At 32.2% G+C, this 16,604-nt stretch overlaps 1 protein-coding gene across 1 annotated transcript in view; it reads left to right on the plus strand.

Moving 5' to 3' along the window:
• LOC122577337 overlaps positions 1-16,604 on the plus strand; it is a 345,413-nt gene that overhangs the window by 236,937 nt on the left and 91,872 nt on the right. Inside the window, exons 15-18 of the mRNA XM_043748626.1 lie at positions 8,616-8,760; positions 11,341-11,446; positions 13,882-13,914; positions 14,856-14,966. Coding sequence (XP_043604561.1) covers positions 8,616-8,760; positions 11,341-11,446; positions 13,882-13,914; positions 14,856-14,966 — 395 coding nt within the window. The remainder of the gene's footprint in view (positions 1-8,615; positions 8,761-11,340; positions 11,447-13,881; positions 13,915-14,855; positions 14,967-16,604) is intronic.

The raw sequence follows: 16,604 nt of genomic DNA on the forward strand, positions 1-16,604 counted from the left end.
AAAAGAAGATTTAATAAATATGCTAATAATAAATAATTGATAGCAAATTTCAATCTTAAATAATGAATAATTTATTAATCCTAACCTAACCTATGACTTATCTGCTGAAAAACTGCAGACATTGTTGTTTCTGCTACAATGAGCGGTCATGAGCGGCGGACTTGATGACTCGGGCGTGCCGTGCGCGTTATAAATTTGCAGCAGGTCCTCGAGAAGTTCTTCGTGCCCTTGTCAAAGGCCTTTTTTCGACAAGAAACCAGTCTTCGCCTAGCCTTGCGAAATAAAGAGCACCGCTTCCGATAAGCTGTAAATTGTAAAATCGGCGGCGTGCTTTCGCGGAAAAACTATTTTATTTGTATTTTATATGTTTTTCTAACAATAAATAAAATCGTTAAAGAAATTTAAACGCGAAAGCGTTTCTGTTAAATATTAACATCCAAACATGTGTGTAGTATTACGATAGAAAATTTGTTCGTCATTATGATATTAATTATTATGTATATTGTTCCGTGGTAATTCTGGAAAATTCTTTGCCTCGTAATAAATTTTTTTATATCATTATTTTTCGAGGTATGAAGATCGAATTTATTTTCTAAATGGGACTACATATTTTTCTTCAGATCATTTGATGGCGCTTCTAAAGACGAATTCAGTAATCTTACATGTGTACGATCGATTCCAATTAGTTTTTAAGATATTGAGCTTACGAATTTATTGATTTTTGGGGAAGAAACTTCACTGGTCTTCTTAGCGTCTAAAATGCCGTGTGCTAGACATTTTGAAAAAGATACAAACTCTGACCCAAGTCCGGCAATTTAGCGTGACATAGATTGGATTGACTTTCGGTGGATCTCTCACTTTATCCTACAAAGTGCAAGGTTATCTAGAGAAATTTCTAACATGTATAATTAACATATATCTACAAAAAGTATTTTTTAAATTTTCACTGCAGTCTTGAAGATAAAAAAGAGTAGTAGAAAATGGTCTATCTTACTATTTTCTTCGCGATTCCGACCAATTGTAATTTTTTCGAAACTTTGTTTACATATCAACCCCCTAAAAAGTAAGTAAAGTAACCTTCCTAACCTTTTAAAAGAATTTATATTTGGTCCAATGTTAAAAAAGTTATTCTGTTTTAAAAAGTATTTGAGTACTTTCGTGAGCCAGAGTACATTGTACATAAGCATTCGGTGTTAAATAGGAGTGTGCGGATACCCGAAATTACGAGTTCCCGGCTTTCGTAAGGAGTCGGATAGAGCAGGATTCTGAAAACTTGCTTGACATATAAAGTGCAATGATGGCTCAATTACAGGAGCTGATATTGCATTCGGGGCAGGATTTTCCAGGTAGAAATTATTAAGTTTAAAAGAAGTTTCATATTATTGCTATTTCTTTATTCAGAGGTAGGATCACAATAGCTATTATTTTATTCTTTGAATAAATCTATCACACCGTTCTAAACCAAAAAACCTTTATTGCACATTCTTACATAAACTAGGGATAAAAACAAAAGAACTTCGTAAACTTATCGATTGTACCTAGAACTATCTTCTAGTTACTATTTATTGTAACTAGCGCATCAGCATATAGATGGCGAGCACGAACTCACGTTGTCATTTTCAACGCATATGTATCGTGTAATCAGAAGTAACAATCCATTTAAATCGAAGATGAGTCTGAAAAATCATATCTCGAATGCAATATCGGTTTCAGAATCATAAATCAGCTTCAGAAATTACGCGTACGCAAACATATTTATGTGTCAGGCAAACTTTCGGGATGCCGCGCGAACCCGACCATTATTTTCGATTACCCGCATAACCCTAGTGCTTTAACCATGCTAATTATCAATGAGTGAAAATAGTAACTGATCAAATCAATATACATATGAGAATCGTTTGTTGTGAGTTACCGTCTTTATTTAACCTCCTCCTACAGATTAACGACTATGACCAATTATTTTCCTTCCAATTTTTCTACTATTAATCGTTTCCGTACGTATATTATATAGTAATAAGTAAAAGCATTGGTAGACGAGGTTTTCTTGTAAACTTCTGTGTAAATTTGTAAAACATATATGACTCTTTAATCAACTTTTTATGTAACATACAACTTTCGACTGTTAAGTTTGCATATGTCATAATAATTCATTGTTAGTGAATAGCTATACAATGGATATAAATAATGAAAAGTATGTTATACACGCTATTTTTAATGAAATGTAAAATCTAAGACTGAAAAATTTACTGATTATTGTAAAATCGATATAAGAATCGATTCTAGATTCTGTAAAGTTTAACAAAGAAACAATTTAGAAGCAATATAAGAACTGACATATAGGAATATAGGATATAGGAATCGTAACCCAGATAAATATTTCACTTTCTTATAGAACTTATTTACAACAAAAGGTTCTATATAACTGATTTAAAAATCAAAACTAATGTTAGAAGTATGTTTAGTCCTTGATAGCTATATCTCATGAAACATTATATTATATGAAAGAATCGTGTTTTTTAAAAATCAACGCGGTATTTTATAAGGAAAATTAATTTATGCTATTATAAAAGATTTGTTTGTTTACTTTTAGCATTATTTTTATCCTTGCAGCGTTCTATCTGACATTGTAGTCTAAGTTGCATATGTATTTTTTTAATGTTAAAAAACATCTCAAGTTTGAGCAAAATATGAAATAAATTTTGTTAACATAAATTCTATATTATAGAAAATTGTTTAATAACAGTAACGTCGTTATCACATTTAGAGATATTATTTATTTGAAAAGAGTTCGCGACGCTGCATTGTTATGTACGTACAATTTATAGCGTGGTACAGAAAAATCATTATTGCTACAATGTACAATAAAGTGTGGCTTACGAAAGTATACAGACACCTGCTATTAAAACTTTGACAATAAAAATATATATGTTAGATTTAAGTTCTGAAAGTAATGTTACAACTACAAAATATAATAAAACAGAAGTATAAAAATCATATATGTATACAAAATTTGAAGCGAATCGGACAGTATTTGTAAAAGTTATGAGACATTAATCGCAAGGGTGTGTCGAAACAGAGTCATAAAATATTCAAACCGTATTAATTATATTCAACTTATTTTATATTAATAATTAACCTTTTTTGACTTCAATTACGGTTTTAAGGCGTTGTGTTTTGTTGTGTACTTGCTTCTTTACTAGCTTTTCAATTATTTTAAATTTGATAGAATTCCATATGCTAATTATTTAGAAGTCTAGTCTTCTCGATGATTTCGATGCCTTCGAAATATGTTGTCAAGATGATCATTCAGCAACTTATACAAATAACCGTCGCTCAGCCTTAGTTTCTAAGATATATTCGCAAAGAACTTAAATTAAATTTAGCTTACGATTATATTAGGTTATCCGAAAAGTTTCTTTCGTTTTGTAAGATGATGATAGATGAACAACAATTTCTGTTTTATATTATTTTATTGAATTAGGTATGATTCATTTCGTTCTATTTCTATCGTTATGTTCGTGCATAATTTAATAAACTAATATAAAACAAAAAACAATGTGCGTCTGTTATTTCCTTATAAAACGAAGGAAACTTTTCGGACAACCTAATACTTCACGATAAAATAGGTGGCATTTTTATACAGCCCAATCCCATTATTGAGACAGGTAATCATTTTTACTATTGTACGAATGAAAAAAAGAGAATGAGTTATGGAATGGGATGGAGTCCTATCCGGTCGCCATTGGGCGGTCGGCGATAATAGCGTGAAATAATTTTCGATGAATTGATTGATATATGGAATGTTCCACTTTATTCTGATCCTCAGTTGCTCAAAATTATAATACATATACCTATTGTCACTGAGAAATTGTTTACAAAAGTGTATGAAGTAAATTGTTAAATAGTATTAAACATAAATTGATTTATAACTTGAAAACCAAAACCAGGCGGCGTGCTACGCGTTGCAGCAAGACGTATACTTTTAGTACTTATTTTTGATAATCAATTGAGTTTTCTTCAGACATAACGACACCCATCTCATGCAAATATGTTTAATTTGCTTTAGTCAGAAAAAAACGTTGTTTCTAAAGAACATTATCTTTATTTACATATTCTTTTGCAAATTTTAAACGCTTACCTTGATTCGTCTTGTTAATAAATGGTTCTATTACGACTGTTCGCGGAGAGACGCGATCGCGAGGAAAGCGCGTCAGCGAGAGGCGTAAATTCTCGCTACGATTCGGATAATTGACGACGCGAATTAGTCGTTCCCTTGTTTCGATTAAGATAACAGAGGAAGTTCAATGAGTTTAACGCTGAATTAACAGAGTTAACATAAATTGGTATATTTAACAATATTTAAAATAATATAATGAACACGTCACAAATTATTTAACGATTATACAATTAATTTGATACGACTTTATATTTCTTGATGTATTCGTTAGACTAAGCAACTTTAGTTTTATTTGTCAGAACCTCTCGACGCATAACGTTTGAATCCTCAAATGGTACTGATTGCCCTTCGATCTTTTATTTGTTTTCTCTGGGAGACGACCCCCACTACGCTCCTGTCACGCCACCATTCGCGCCTATGACAACGTATGCCACCTTCTTTGTGTAGATGAAATAACGGACCGAAGGCGAATCGACGTTTCTAGAACTATGCGCTTGTCGCTACATTGTATATATTTCGCCGGTCCTATAAGACAATCTGTCTGCGGCACTGTAGTGCCACCAGCGACGGTTAGGGACGCGGCCTATGGTAAGCCTCGTGACACGTAACAGGTTCCTTCCGTGGAATTCTACTACAGATATCATTGTTTTGTAAAATTCTACAATATAAATAATTCAAGATCAATACCCATTTTAAAATTACTGGCCACTATTTCGACGAGTTTTGTAACCGAAATGCATATTTGGACCATTTTTAATTTCGTGCATAATAATTTTGTGTCGTTTATAAAAGGTGCAACACATTCCATAAAATTATTTCACACTAGCGTAGCCGATCACATGATGATGGCCCGAGAGTACGCTAATCCAATTTGTAACCCATTAATTTTTTTATTTATACAATATTAAAAATGATTATCTCTCTCGTCAGTGATTTCAGTTTAGGTTGGACTACATGAGAATGCAGCTACTTACTTCAGAATAAATTAATCGTAACTTAAATTCCATTGAAGCTTTTTGTGAATATGTTGGAAATTAAAGCCCAACGGTGCGGCAATAACATGTATTGGGAAAAGTTGTTTAGAATTACGACCTTGACAACACATTTGAAGGTCATTAAGATCGGTGAGACGCATTTGATTCCAAGTAATTACCATTAAAACATAGCGTGATACTTGCTTGCCCTTCTACTAACAGGATAATTGAAATATACTTGTAATCCAGGTATTTGTTATCACAATTCTTAAGCATTTTATGTCTATGAATATGCGAAATGTGAAAGAAAAGGTTCGATGCTTGAAGGACTTATAATACTCATAGAGACAGTAAAAAATGTCTGATCAACGTTCTGATGTGAACTCGATAGCGTTCGATATTATAAGTAAATCTCTTCATAATACATTGAATGTATAATCGTTGAAAGCGAATTAGCGTTCTTGCGGACTCAGTCAAACATGAAGAAATTTCGTATGTTAATAACGGTGTTTCGTCTTCAATAATTATATGTTGTTTGTACTGTGAAGAGACTCACTCATGATATCGAGCGCTAATAAATAATAAAAATTGATTTTACATCGAAAAGATTGCTTTTAGGTTCTTTGTTGATCAGACATTTTTTAGTCATCTCAGTGAGCACTCTAAGCCCTTTAAGCACCGAATTCCTTTTTCTAAACACTTTGTACAATCATTTTAATCTTATTTTGAAATAGTTAATGAACTTTTTCACGTTAGTCATGATACATGCTCTATTAATTAACTCGCTACAACATAAAATTTCATTATTTTTGAAAAGATTTCTCCGAATGTATACTGAGAATATAAAATTTCAATTTGACATATGTTTTTATTACTTGAAGTGATTAAAAAATTTTTACCATTTGACGTAGAAATCCATCCTAATAATTTTCAAATAGTGTACAGTATAATTTATTCAGTGTATCGTCGTTTCTATTAATTTTATGTAATACAATACGAGGTGTCCCACATAATTTTATCACTAGAATATCTCGTTTGTTTTTGATAATATAAAAAAATGTTTCAGGAATATTTTGAATCTTGTTGATTAATTTTCTCGGTTATGAACAGAGGCGTAGAAGTCAGACGAAGGCCATCAGTGTTTCTCTAGATGGAATTATATAATTTTTATTTAACATATTAATCGATCCAGCTGGAAATTCTTTAATTTTTTAAATTTGTTCAATTTAATGCATGTATATGAAAGCCAAAGGCAACGTAAACGTAAGAATACCACTTGGCGTCTTTCCTTGTCTTTTACGCGTTAAATTACACAAATTTGGACACCCTATATATACATATATACAAAACGGTAAAATCAATAAGAAATCGGTACAAATATATGACGCAATAAAAAAGATTTTTCTTATCTTTTCCGTTAACTATAATGTATCTCTCGATTACTAAAATATTTTTATTATAATTGAACAACAAAGGTGATTTTGCCAAAGTTTGCAGTTATAAAATTTTTCTTCTAAAGATTTTTGTAATACCATATCTTGGCAAAAATAGTATCGCAACTGAGGAAATAAACATTATAGATAGAATAACTTAACAAATTTACATTCTTAAAAATAAACAAACATATAAAATAAACAACATAGGTTGATTTGTTCTCCACATATATATGTATAGTAAAGAATACTATCAGTTTTGTACATTTTCGTAATTTATTTTCTCTACGACTAAATAGTTGGCGAATCTATCGGTGTGTTATCTCCTAACCGATTTTGATGATTTTTGGATATGTAGTAGAAATCAATAGTTTGAACAACTTTTTCCTATGCATATAACTGGCGATTTCGCTTAGTTTCCGAGATGTTCGCGAAAAACTGTCGTACCACCTACAACAAATTCTGTTCGAAATTGTGCATCCGTGCCAGAGTATGCGTTAGTATTGGTTGCCGGTCCCCTCACGATGCGAGACCGTTGGTTATGCGTATATATAGGAAAAATACACCGATAGGTTCGCGAAATAATTTTCTGTTAATTTAACTTTATTCATCTCTTGATAACATTTACTCTTCAGTGTGAAACAAAGATAGAAATATGTCATTTTATATGATAAAAGTGTTGTAGTGAATATACTAAAAATAAAATAAATTTTTTTTATAGATATGATATCATATACCTACGTATCGTATCTAGTTGTATTAGCACACTGTGTACAAAAATTATGTGTAAAGATCACCATAGCTTTGAATTTCAAGGGCATTTTTTCATTAGGCTTTTCTGATAGGAAGTAAATAGCGTGATATTCATGAATAAACAGATAATTATTCTTTATCACGTGATATTTCATGTGATAAAAGGTGAGCGAATAAAGGTGAACTATTGCTACGAAAAGACCTTTCAAACAAAAGTTGAGTGGTGCTGAAGGAAGATTATTTGATGATATTGGTTCTTCTTTAGGTAGACACGCGGAGAGCATATGGAGTTGAACTGTGTTTCTTTTATAAAATCATATTTTTTTACATGTTGGTCACTATACAGAAAAGTATCAGGTTGTCAGAAAAGCTCCTTTCGTTTTGTTTTGTTACTACAAAATGGATCATACATAATTCAATAAAATATATAAAACAAAAAATGTTATGCATCTATCATTTCCTTATATAACGAAAGGGACGACCTAATATTTAACTCGCTAGTACCAAAATCCAGCTCAAGACATATTCATTATTGCTGTTGCTTTGTTTCACAAATTTTTCAATAACAGAACATATAACGCGCTATACATAGACATATAAAATATTCGTTAAAATAATAATTTTATAGAATTACGCTCTCAAACTAGTGTTTATGGCCACGTCGATCGATTCAAAGGCGTAGAATCCTATATATTTGAAATTCATCAAAATTATTCTTCTATTAGTAGATTTAAAGTTCAAAATTGAACTAGTAAATTTAAAAGGAAATGATACTATTTGATTTAAAAAAAAGTTGTACTAATGAATGTTGTATCGAGTTAATTAACCATATTATAATAATATTTAGACATTACTTAGGCATGTACCCTCACAGATAAGCATATTTGCTTAATTATAAATATATAATTATAATTATACACTTGTATAATCATATTGTATAATTATAATTTCGTAATAACAATAAAAAATTTATTATTAAATGTAATTTAACAAAGTGCAATACTTACCCATTAAAACCACTGATTGTAATATATATATATATACACACATATATATATATATATATATTTACAATTCAGTAACAGAAGCTTTAAAGAACCAGTAAAAATTTCATTGGCGCAAAATATATTGTAAATACGAGTGCATATTTTTTCAATTTTCTTCTATGATCGCTGGTGAGGGATGAACGGTAGAATTTTTAACATGTTCATACTTGCGGACAATTTCAACACCCACAGTGCCTACAATTTCAATAAATTGTAAACGTATTTTTTCTAGGGACGAGATATGGTTACGAAAGTGGCAGTGGATATTTAAGCGAACCGGAACACCGTTTATATTCGGATCGTTCTGTCACGCTCGACAGCCGTCGGCGTCTACGTAACAAGGAAAATGATTTTGCCACGTCGACTATGCCCAGAAAGTAAGAAACAAATCGTAATTCGTGGAATAATTTATATATATATTATTGTATTATATATGTAATGTTGTAAATCTCGGAGCGATTCTAAAGTCTGAAAATCGAGTTTATTGTGAAAATACTTAAATGAAGTACAGGACTAAACAACAATTAATACCAATCGATAACAGTAAACAATAAATGACAAGTTCTGTGCAATGTCTACCTGAAAATCGAGAATCAATTCTCAACGTCCTGAGCTACCGATCTTTCTCCGTCAATCTTCAATGTTTTAAATAATTATTCTTTCTTCTGTGATCTTGTCTATCTCTGATGTTGCTCTCCATCCATCCGTTTGGGAAATGAATGTCACTCAAAATGGCTGTCCGTGAAACAAAGAAAGTTATGCTGCCCGTGACAGAGAAAGTCCCTATCACACTTGAGCTCTAGGGAGTTTACATATATATAAATATATAACAATTTTGTTTAAATTTACTTAACACAGTCCACACATTTGTTTTTCTAAAAAGAATATTTTATTTTATAACAGAATCATCTTAAATAATTTGGTATTATGTGTTTTATGAGGTTTTTATCTGGGAATAGCGAGAGCAAACGCGTGGATGTATTATAGAAATTCTTTATTCAGAAATGTTAGAAATTAGGATTTTCAGTAGTTTCTATTCTATGTGATAATGTATTAGAATGTGAATAGAAGATTATGTGATAGAATGACTTATTACAGTGGATTAAACAGAAAACGATGATTATTTAACTTGAACTTAATGCAGTAGTGTGAAATGGCAACTCTCGATTTAACGACTCTTGACTCTTGACTCTCCAGTGGCTAACTGACTATCATTGGCTGCGGTGCTGAAACATATTGATGTCCGTTAGGCCTATTAAAGTTTCCCGACCCTTTCGGCTTGTCGGCATTTGCGTTTTATCGTTGATATTGTCTGTATGTCGGCGATCTTTCCGCGGTACTATAATAGAGACGAAAGTAGCCGCTGGAAAGAGAATCGTTGTGCCAGGGCCGCGAAACGTGTCGCGTTCCCGGTTCGTCGTTAATTGAAGTTTTATCAAGGTGACAGGTACTTAGAATTATTACGGGTCGCGGGACGTGACATATTCAAATTTAATAACAGAAAATACTCGAAGTTAAATGTTTGGTAATGTTATAAGATTTATCATAAAAAATATAAAAAAGCTTTTTCTTCTTTGCTACGTTATTTGTGAAAAAATAATGGTAAGACAATATTTCAGATTCTTTGATTAACTGATACAGTCAATGACAAGCATTAAGATTGCTATTTGTTATTCTCGTTCAAGACCTTGAACTTTTACTTTACTTAATATTTTATGTTATGTAAATCATATATCGGCTTGCCCATATATTTATAACTTTTTAAAAAAACTGCTTTTAAAAAACTTGTTTAAAAATTTAAGGCAATGTCGAAAAATTGTTGTGTACTTTTTATCTATACAAATATTGTATCTACTCTAGTTATGTGTTTCTGCCTATAAATATTGTAGATAAATATTTAATTAAAAAAATAGCGAATTTATGACATTATATTCGGAAAATAAAAACAGTGGGAAGCTTACAATTTGTTTCAATATTAACAAGTCATTTAATACTTATGACTGGCAGTATAAACAGATTTTAGTTATCAGCTGCATACTCGTGATGAATAATTTGATAAATTGATAGAAAGGTAGTTATAATAATTTGTATCAATAATTGTATTATTTCATTGAAAATAACATGGCATTTTAAGATGTATATTACACACGTTTAAAGATCAAAATCTATTCTTCCAATGTAAAATCTTGTACTTTCGTATCTACAAAGATTTAAGAAATATCAAATGTAAGCTGTGTATTAGATGCAAAGATAAGGATGGTTTGAATTTCTTTTTTGAGAGATTTCAGATTATAGAGCAACGATAGAAAATTCTTGAATACGAATAGAAAAATGTCCTATAATACGAAGGAATAACTTGAAAATATGCGTCGACCTACGATCCACAAACATCAATTTTATATTGCAATGAAAGGAAGCTGTAATAAATATCTTTTTGCAAATGTAAAAACGAACAAACTTTGCCAAATGTCAAAACAAGTCGAAAGGATTGATTTTAAGACCTTTGCTGATTTTTTGCCTTTTAGTGAATGCTATAAGTCCTTAAAGACTTGGTAAATCTATTTTGTCCTTGAATATGATACTAACGTTCTTATATCTGTGTTGTGTTACATTTCTATGTTCGTAATTCAATATTACTTATTGAAAGCTTAAACGTTTAAGCTTTCTTCAAACTTTCCATTTTAGTTTTTTCAAAAAAATGTAAATAAAAATGCTACCTTTCTAGAAAATTTCTTGCATATTTATAATAATATTTTGATAAAAAAAGATCAATTTTTATAATTATAAGGCGGAAATAGAGATCAAAATTGCTGTGATTTCTGGTGAGTTTGTTGCTTTTGTAAGTTTGATAAATAAATACTTTGTATATATATATTTAAATGTATTAAAGATTAAAATATTTTCAGCTATGCTACATAAACGACAATTTTTATAAAAATTCTTCGTTTTCATTTTAGAAATGGCACATTAAAATATACTTCAGAGATTTATAAAAATCAACCTGGACGCATCGAGGATTACGAACCTGGACGGTCATCGATCGCCGAAAAGGAAGCTAAGGAGGTATGCATATTTACGGTTTTAAAAAAGTAATTGTTCTTCGTGCAATCCTATTTCATAAATTTCCTTTAAGAACATGCCTCATTGAAATTTCTCTATAATAACTTTGATAAAAATCATTCCGCGGGAAACATATGAAAACCTTGATTACCTAACAGAGGAAGGATATAGCATTTATGTAATTTCAGTGAATTCATACTTTTAATGAATTTGTTATGAAAATAAAGAGACGGTGGAACAATAGATATTTATTTAAGACTTTTAGTTTGTAAAATTGCAAATGATTGCAATTGCAAATTATCTATGATGAAACGTGTTATAAGACAAAAATGTACGTTTCGTACTGTTCGAGTGACAGGGGGAAGGATAATGCAGACCTTTTTATTGGATACAATACGTAGCTTACAAAAGTTACTGTACTAAGACGCCCATGTAGGACTTTAGGACAAAAGACTAAACCCCGACTTGAATCCTCGTTAGCAAATTACTATAACACAAAGTATTATTACGTATAAAAGATAAAAAATATATTCTAAATTATATATTACATAATATTGTAAATTAAGAATATGTTAAATAGTAAACAATTGTTGACATGAAAAACTACATTCTTGGTCAGTTAATAAATATTCTTTTGCTTTAGAGATTTTTTTTTTTAACTGAAATTCATTTAAATTTTTAATAATGTAATATTTTTATATGTGCTGTTTTTCAGAAATATTTTACCGCCTTTAAGATTTTAAGAACCGATAGAAGAAGATCGATATAAGAACCGATTTATAAATGTTACGAACTAATAAATAAAAATTTATAGGAATAATTAATATGTTAAAATTTTTGTATAAAATACTAATAGAATTTACTAATCTTTTTAATGATTTCTATACTAGGTTTATTCTACTACTCAAAAATAGGAGAAATAGTTCTCAATTATGTCTAATTTTATCATTTTTTTGTGTCTAGACTCTAGTTATATCCCCCTCCTTGTAAAAAATAATCATTATTTAATAATTATCTGAAAAGAGACTTATTGAAAATGAAATAAATTACAACAAAGAAATGTATCTTAGATTAAAAGATCCAACTTTAAGATATCAAGAAACACCCAGCAGATCTCACAAAGGACATAACCTAACAAACACGAAGATGGTACCCCGCTGGGGGTAGCCACCCACATGATAATCAAACAGTTAAAAAATTCTACCAAATGTCCAAATGGGACAAATTGTGAATGTGAAGAATTAAAAAAAAAAAAGACATATCAAGAATTTGAAATAGCTTACATAGTCACTCACAGTATAGTCAATATTTGAGAAATTAATTGTTCTGCTGTAATTTTGCCTGTACTTTTAATGTTGTTGAAATTGTTTTATCCTCTCTGTGTTATTTTTATTCCATCGTTACAAAAAGTTTTAGAAATTTGTAGAGAAATATTATGTCATATCCTTTGTCCGTTGGCCAAGGAACAATTTCTATAGTCTTATTCAATTTATTCGACGATCAGTTAGGCTGAAAATTCCGCGTTGCCTGCTTTTTCGCGAATTTCTAATCAAAGTGACGCTTGATTAATGCATATTAATGCGACTATTGTCGCCACTTTATCGAATGACAATACACACGGTATGTATGTAGAAGCTTCCCGAACACAGTGTGTCTGGAACTTGATCGTTTGAAATGGCTTTGCTTCTAGCCGACTTCTGTCAAACGGACGAGAAGGAAGGTAACGATTAACCGAACGATTGAAATCAGTTTACGATACGAAACAATTGTTTTTCTTACTTGGTTTTTCGAAAGCTTCTTTTGTTGACGCGTGACACGTTCTTTCGCCACATGAACGTCATGTTACGTTTCTTTCGAGCGTAAAAATATTTCGATGTGTTTAGAGTTTCCGAAGTATCGAGCGCACGCAGTCTCGTCCATGCTTATCGATATTTTATCATACTCGTTTTTCAGTTTTAATTTCTTTATTTAGTTAGCTTCAGTAGCGCTGCTTTTAATGATCAGAAACAGTGACTTGCTTTTCATCTAAAAATTAAAATATTTTTGTCAGACAGAAGAGAATATGCAGATAAAAATATAAAAGCTTGAAAATATCCATTAATTTTCAATGATATCGTATTTAGAGCAATTAGCTTTAATTATAAAAAAATGTCTTTTGAATTACGAAGAAATAAATATTTAACATTTATTTTAATGTTTCTTCTGCCATATTTATTTTTAGTATTTTTTAAGAAATTTAAATCAGTAATTTACTTCATTAGAAATGTAAATAAAAATCAATTAAATATGTTAGAAATGTATTCGTATGTAATATGTAGCGAATGAAAAGCAGTCACAAAAAAATACATTCTTCAGTTATTTTTATCCATTTTAATATCATTTTTAACCTTACATGGTTAGTGCAGAAATTAACGCTATATTTAATTCTATGTTTCTAGTGGTGGGACGAGGTCATGGATATATTTGACGGGGTACGACACATTTATATTTAATCGTAGTTAAATAAGGATCAGCTCCACTTTTTCCTCATTCCACTTCCTCATCTTCGATATCGAGTCCTGTACATCTCTTTTTCCTATCAGCCTGGATAGTTTGTACGGTCGAAATGGATTGCATTCAGCCCTTAAATTTTTCAAGTCACGTAGTTTGCCGTTAAATAACCTTAAGTGTCATATTTAGTTACATAACGAAGTCATTGAGGAAGAATACGATCGATACGTATACTTACATTTAAAATTAAAATTTACCTTTCGTTTTATTCGAATCTGATCTTTCATCTATTGAATATTTTACTAATCTAGCTATAGAATATCCATTTCGAAAGCATCTAATTAATTTCACTTTTAAAATACGCTAGTGAGACATCAAAGTATCGTGAACTATAATTTCACGTAAAACTCGATAATCAAAAACTCAAAAACATTTCCTTCTCCCGTCGTATTTTTGTACCATTTTTAGCATCAAATTTTCTCAAACTAACAGCTTCGAGTAATGTAACAATTGAATCTTTGTGTGTTAATATAATCGAGCCCCTTGCACCTAATAAAAAACGCACGAGGTGACCCATGCATGTGAACCTACTTAAAATTCACACTCCCATTCCTAGAGACAATTTCTCTAAAAAGATGTCGAAATCAAGTAAAAATTCCTATTATTCGCTGGAATTGTCTCTGTTTAACCGAAAAACTATTCTATTGGTACTACGTATCTCGTGATCGATGTCCATGTGTGTGTGTGTGTGTGTCTTTGGTGTTTACGTATCGTGTCCGTTCGTGTGCACTTTGGACGGTCCCGGATAACGCGTCTTTCCCTGGTCCCTGGACGATGCCGTTGACAACTGCAACTACCTACAACAACCACGACGACGACACCGACACCGACTGTATAACAACGCTAAATAACAACGGGACAGTGGTTGAACGAGAATGGACATCCCCAGGGTATGGAAATGAAGGAGCTCCGAGATGCACAGCTGAGCCACCGTGCTCTGAGCCTCTCCTACCGACCGGAGAGCAGTTACAATGTAAGGGTATCAGCGGTCAGCAGCTCGAAAACCCTCGAGGTCGTCTCGAAATCTCGTTCGAGTCTCGTGGAGAAAAGCTCCCGTGCCAGTGTCCAGAACATGAAATCTGAAACCGGCTCAAAGCTATGGTCGAGCATAAACGTGTTCGATTATAATCTCGATCGATCGACAGAAAGAACGATCGGGACGAAAAGTGGCAAGGATGATTCGAAAATCGATCGGATTGTACGACCTCTTGAACGGGCTGCTGCCGACTGTGGTTGGCACGCTGGCATGCTGGAAGGAAGATCCAAGAGCTTCGTGTTGCCAGATCGTTGCTTACGTCGATCAAGCTCGCCGACAGGCGATAGATCGACCGCTATCAGATCGACGCTCCTAGAGGCTACCAGCGACGAACAGTATCGTCATCGCCACCATCATCACCATCACCACCACCACCATCATCACCATCACCAACGTGTCTCGCCCACTTCTTCTTCTTCTACGTCTTCTTCTATTTCCAGCACCAATCACACTATGCTATCGTCACCATCATCAACGACACCTTCTCTTCTCACCGCCAACGTTCAGACGTCGGCTGTTTCACGGGTTAGAGGCCGCAACATCGTCGACAAGTAGAATGCACGATGACGTTGTCCTCTATTACTCGAATCTCTCTCTTTCTCTTTACCGGTCTTAGGATATGGCGGCTACTGTGGGTGCGTATTCTGGTGAACTGTTGCTCTGAAAAATATATCAGAATGATTAAATATATGCCTTTCAGAAGCCAAACTGATCAATTCATTTTTTTATGAAGTCGTCAATGTTATGTGACGTTTAAAGAAACGGACGTATTTCCACAAATTTATTTTTCAGAGAGAGAGAGAGCATAAATAATCACAAATACCAAAATAAATCAAAGTCATCCTTGTAATTATCGGTTTCCTCTGTATTTCTATTTATCGAGTTCATCGATATAGCTTATAAATAATTCATATACGTTATTATATATGCATTTTGGTTTTCACTAGTCAGAACGACAGTTCCACAGAACACAAATCTACTGTAACGATAGCCTTATTCTATACATCGTAGGTATAAATTTGTGGTACAAGTAAAGTCAAGGAGATTCTATAGATCATAATAAAACGAAAATCAGGAATCTGATCATCGAACATATTTTATTTAAACTTTATTTTATCTAAAACAATGCCTTAAACGACAAAATTTTATTCTACGTTTTCCATTTATTTTCACATATAAAACAACCACCTAATCCTGTATCTAACAAAACTTAATATAGCTGGGAAAATTATACAGGGTTATCCACTTAACTCGGAACCCGCGTTTGCGAAAACGTATGAGAATGGCAACATTGTAACGTACGCTTATTACTTGGATGAAATGTCGCTCGCCCTCTATGAGCTGTTGCTAGAAGTATAATTAGACGACAACACAGCGGCTTGTTTGCCGCCGGAGAACTTTAAATTGGACGTCACAATAAGGAGAAGACAATCACTGCGAAAGTGAGCCCACGTTTTCGCGCGATAATTTCATATTCCTGCGCGTTTCTGAAGCTTCGAAGCAAGCAAGCGCTTCTAGTACTCTTCCCACGTATTACTAAATTTCTTTTTATAACTGGAATCTTGAATTATCCTT

This window comes from Bombus pyrosoma, linkage group LG18, assembly GCF_014825855.1.
Source record: "Bombus pyrosoma isolate SC7728 linkage group LG18, ASM1482585v1, whole genome shotgun sequence".
In the NCBI taxonomy this organism is placed as follows: Eukaryota; Metazoa; Arthropoda; class Insecta; order Hymenoptera; family Apidae; genus Bombus; species Bombus pyrosoma.